At 41.0% G+C, this 5,667-nt stretch overlaps 1 protein-coding gene across 11 annotated transcripts in view; it reads right to left on the minus strand.

Moving 5' to 3' along the window:
* Positions 1 to 5,667, minus strand: part of trpm3 (transient receptor potential cation channel, subfamily M, member 3) — a 168,439-nt gene that overhangs the window by 51,328 nt on the left and 111,444 nt on the right. For all 11 annotated transcript variants that reach the window (XM_032516962.1, XM_032516958.1, XM_032516960.1 and 8 more), the window contains one exon: positions 801 to 975. In XM_032516962.1, the coding sequence (XP_032372853.1) occupies positions 801 to 975 (175 nt within the window). The remainder of the gene's footprint in view (positions 1 to 800; positions 976 to 5,667) is intronic.

Here is a 5,667-nt window from a genome sequence, read left to right on the forward strand (position 1 = left end):
GCCCATCTGAGCTTTCATTTTTTCAAAGGCAGAGCACGATACCCAGGGCTCAGTTTACACCTGTCACAATTTCTAGCCACTGAAGGACCATAGACAGGCTGGGGGAACGCATATTAATGTTAAAAAACCTCATAAAGGGAAATTATTTTGCCATGAAAATGTCTTGCCATGGGACCTTTAAACGAACAGCTCCATCAAAAACGTCACACAGTGGGTCCGTTCAACTTGTCAGTTAGGTCAGCTTATCGTCCTGATATCAAACATCTGGAAACATTAAAACGGTAAGTGAGTCTGTGTAATATAATATATAGATTGTAGTCTATGGATGTAGTTACTTGGGTTTTGGTTTCCCTCTGAAGAATTTCTTGTAAACTTCATTTTGTAGACCTGTTGTAGATGTTAAGTGCCCTACAGTTCCACAAAAAATAGGGGGGGGTTGTTGTTCGGACAGACCTGCCCCCACTGTTAAAAAAATCCTAAAGAAAACACTGAGCAGGTTCACCTTCATCTGTAACTGGATATACAGATTAAAGCTGTAAAAGCAATTCCTTATGCATTTTGTGTGTTTTGAGGAATATAAACAAAAATGTTTATTGTGTGTTTTTAAGTTCTTGAATAAAGTTTACCTTTCTCTTTCCAAAAGAACCGTATCTGTAGAATGACATTGTTGCCGTCATGTACAGTATACTCAAGCTATTGGAAATTCTGATTACAAACAACATTTTCCACATTGGATACAATTTGTATTAGTGAGCATTTGTCCTTGGATTAGAGCACAATGTGCACATGTGAGCACGTACCCTCCCTCCTCGGAGTACTTGTGTCCAAAGGCCAAGATGTCTGAGGCCCTGCCACTGCCGTCACACACCACCACAGGGACGGGTGGTGTGTCCCTGAGGTACTCCAGCACAATGGAGATCACATTAGGGCCTCCCTCTACGATCAGAGCCACAACCGGCACACCCTGACCAATACCTGCACACGGACACAGGAAGGAAGGAAAACAGGGATTAACAACACAGAAAAAGGAACATAAGTGTGAATGAGGAAGTTAACATCAGCAATTCTTGATCTTGAAATAGAAATAATGTTGAATTGTGACAAAGCTGCTAATGTGACAAGTGTGATGTTGCATGACTGTACAGTCAAGACACTGAACACTTTCTAATTAAAGAAGGGAGGTTTTAAAAAAGCATCAGTACCAAAAATAACCAGCCCACTTTGTTCCTTGTGTTTTGTTCCTGTGTCATGGACGTGTCTGTGTGTGTGTGTGTGTGTGTGTGTGTGTGTGTGTGTGTGTAACATTAACCCTTAAAGAAAACACAAACCCTATCAACCTGAGTCCCGATCTCTCTTACAACCCCTTATGCTCTTTCCCCTTTTAGTTATCTCAGTCCAATCCATTTATTTTTCTTTATTTTATAAAAGGACAACACACATAATTAACATCTCTGTAATGTGTCAGTGTTAGCCAGCCGGCTAATTTTCAACTGTAGTCCTTTGGCCAGATGATTTAAGACCAGAGCAACAGGGAACGACAAGACATTAGTACAGGTTAAACTATACAGACAGAAGTCAACAACCCACCATACAGACAGCTAAAGCAACAAATAAGCTTTCCTAAACCCTCCTCCCCTCATCAGCGCTTCATCTGCTCTTTGTCTCCCTTCCTGTCTCTCCATTTTTTTCTTTCCTTAGATACTCTGTTCTCTTCCTCTCCCTCCTGTTTAGTTTCGTGCTGTTGTGTTTTCTGCTGTTTGTGTTTCAACTCTTCTAAGTCAAAAGCTGTGTAACTGCCGGATTTTTCCCCGCCCTGCACCCTCATCCTGGTCTGCATAATTCACAGAGGAGGAAGCATGGTCTGTCTCTCAAACACGCAGGAAGACGAGCGCATACAGATGCGTTCTTACATATGCACATACACACACACACACAAGCAAACATTCAGGAGCCAACCCAACACCATTAAGCTTTGCCTCACACAGCCTCTTGCAGCCTTCCAACAAGGACAGTTACATAAGGAGAATATTTTAGGGGCCTTGCCTACTTGAAAGAGGTAAAACGTCACTGTGCCACATTGCATTACGCGACCATGCATCAGCAAAGCTGAATGTGAGAGAGGAGCAAGCTAATAACTTGCATTTTGACACTGATTCTTCCATTTCTTTTGGATGTCTATTTTTCCAGTTATCTGTGTGTGAGCTTGCAGTTGTGTTGGATCAAGCATTGATATTGATGACTTGTGAGCTTTGGATGCAACGCGGCAGTATCTAAAGCACATTATTGTTCAACTGAAACCCACCGTGGAGCAGATGAGGAGCAGGAAAGCACAGCTGTGCCATGGCTAATTGGTGGCACACACACACACACACACACACACACACACACACACACACACACACACACACACACACACACACACACACACACACACACACACACACACACACACACACAGATAGAGGCACTCACACGTCACCAAACCACAAGTGAAATACAATGCTCTTTTGCTTGCCTATCCCCAAAACAGCGGGCACATTTTAAGATGGCTTTTGACCTCCCATTCACAGTTAGTTTTTCTAGTTAACAGATGAGGGCTCTGACTACTGTATTCATTCCTGTGGGAAATAAAATGTTTCAAAACATGGCAGCCCATTTATTCCAATTAAAGCTGTCACTCCAGTGCCCATGCACAAACACGTTTCTCCTGGGAGTGCCCTTTAACGCAAATAAATAGCACCAAAATAATCTTTACTGGACCTAATGTTTACAAATTGTCATAATTCAATGGCTAATTTCTCTGTGTGTGATGCCCACGAAACACACACACACACACACATACACAAGACATTTGTAGTATAATGTATTTTTGGAAAGTTTATCTGAATCCATGGACAGGACATGAACTGAATTTCAATTAGGGCTGCCACTAAAAAAAATGCCATGCAGTCCAGTGCTATATCCGGGGGGCTTAACAAGGAATTGAAGTCCTAAACATAGCAGTGTTAAGGCTCTGCCAATTGCTGCTTTTACAGTATTGAAAATATTATACTTTAAAAAAATGTAATCCTGTGATTGTTCGAAAGCTGAGAGTCCTTTGAATTATCTTATCTGTGGAGGCGGATTTTGTGGTCTGAATTCTCCATTTATATCAAATAAAACACTAAGTAGCTGAACACATGCAGGGGGGTTGTTACATAGTCGGCACTTTCAGAAGAAGACCTATTGTTCTAGAGTCATAGTTGTAAAGCTAGTCTGTAAGAGTATTTAGTGAAGATGCAATCCTTCTTACTGGAGTTTAACAATTGTTTTCTCTGCCAAACTACAAAACTGTTGTGCAATGGACTGTCCATACAGTATAAATCTTGTGTTTTCTCTTTGTCATTTCCTACAATTCTTTTATATTCAATCCATGTTTGTTCATGTTTGCTAATCCAGAAGAGAAGTGGGACTCCATAAATGAAGTAGGAGCATGCACTCTTATTATATATGCAATTAATCAAAGTGGAAATGCTTCCAAAAAGAGCTGCAGAAGTGTACCTCAGGCATTGACTGTATATAAATATGGATGACGCGTCTCCACTTCCTCCCACTGTGCAAGAGTGAAGGCAAAATATCCCGTGTACGGGCGCCGCCATCTTGTCATTTTGGTGCCAGAGTCTGTGCAGTAGTGATCGGGCAGTGAAGCCGTGGTACCAAAGTCCCACTCATACACCGGCTCGACCGATCGCGAGTCAGTCACAGCTGTCAATAATGATGTTTCACCCCATTTTTATAGCATCAAATAACTCATAAAAATTCAAACTTATTGAAAAAAAATAAAACACTTACATAAACATGAGTGGGATCAGAACTACCTTAAATGACAGAAACTATCTCTGGGAAAAATGAATTTGATTTGCACTTTGATTTTGGAGGAGCTGTCAAGCCGTCCATCTTTGTAGTCTATGACTCCAGGCTGTCAGAACACTATGACGTCACCGTTGCATGTGGGAACAGGTCGAACAGAGCACACTTCCAACAAAAACCAAGTAGTGATCGTGAAAAATTTTAAACAGTAGAAAAATACTTCACACACACCTTTAATGTGAGACAGGTAGGCCGGAGGGGCTTATGTGGGTCAAAATTTGCAGGCACAAATGCATATGCCTGAAGTACTGACCTTGTACTAAAAGGCTGTTATTAAATTTATCTTTGCAAGTTAGACAGTGGGCAAGAGTTTCTTTGCAAATGTTTTCAGATACACATACAATATACAATATACCTAGCGGACAGGACAGAGGGTAAAAAAAGTCCTATTTAAAAAAATATACTGTATAAATTTAAAGTCTCTCCTAGGGGTGGAAGTCAGGAAGGAGGAGAGGCTCAAAGTGGTGGGAGGTTAAATACAGTAAATGAGGCAGTGCAAAGTAAGTTGTTTGGATGATGGTGGAAAAAGGGGTTTTAGACTTTTACGCTGAGAATAGATGTCTCAGAACTACCTCTTGGGATTTCATCAACTGAAACAGCTGAATTGCTCTTTGCATTTTAAAAATAATCTTTTATTTTTACATTTTTGATAGGAGATTTTATTATCAAGATAAACACAAGGTTATTTGATAAAATACACACTCTACCAAATATATACCCTATACACTCTGTAATGTCTCTCTCAACAGATTCAGTGTTTCCACCCCCTGTTCTTGTAATGACTGTGTCCATGCACCATTCACACACTCCAACGCATCAGATAACACTACTGCCAAACCCCTACTCTCTCCCTTGTCTCTCTTTATCTCAGACATAGTTTTAACCCGGTGCGAAAACCTTATTTCTCAAGAGGGCAACTAATGTTTAATAGTGTGAAAGAGGCAGGGGAAAAAGACGAGAGGTGGTCGATGAGACTCCACAATGTGGCCACAAATTTCTATATTTATCCAGCCTGGGAGATGAGGAAGTAACGAGCAGAAGAAGGAGTCAGTATGGGAAAGAGGAGCGTGTAAGCGAGACATGCATAATATGCTTAAATGGTCCTAATTAGGGATCGAGCAATGACTCATGTTCTGCGTGTGTCTCTGTGTGCGTGGGTTCGTGCGAGCGTCCGCATTTGTCCTTGCATGTATCAAATTAGTATTAGCATGACTGGAGGAGGTGTGCTACAGTCTGTGGGTAGTTGTCTTCGCACCCCACCCCCCAACTCACACAAACGTCCTTGTCCATAGCAACAACAAAAGCAGACCTGAAACATTGGGAAAAAAAAGTCAGTTGGTACGGCAAATTAAAAGGGCAAAGCTTCTCTCAAACTTGACTATTTCAGTCGTGTTGTGACATCCAAACATTTTTTTTTTATACTCAAAGGAATTCAGATTAAATCACATGGTCTGTGCCACCATTTTTCCCCAGTGATTTTAGTTGAGTTGTAATGTTTCCAAGGCCATAAGCCAGAGAGAATCAATCAAGAATGGTGTCGTTCGTCAGGAAAATACATTTACAACTGGGAAATTGGGGTTAAAGGAATTTTACTGCATTGCTTTGTGTGTTGGCGTGAATGCAAGTCTGTGTGTATGTGCTTCTGCGAGAGCTCTCTCCATGAAAAATATGAATCGCGTTTTTTTAGCTTTGAATTGATATGACGATTCTCTGCCACGATTCTTTTCTAACGAAGTGTAATGTTTATTGCACACATGA

Source organism: Etheostoma spectabile, chromosome 5, assembly GCF_008692095.1.
Source record: "Etheostoma spectabile isolate EspeVRDwgs_2016 chromosome 5, UIUC_Espe_1.0, whole genome shotgun sequence".
Classification (NCBI taxonomy): Eukaryota; Metazoa; Chordata; class Actinopteri; order Perciformes; family Percidae; genus Etheostoma; species Etheostoma spectabile.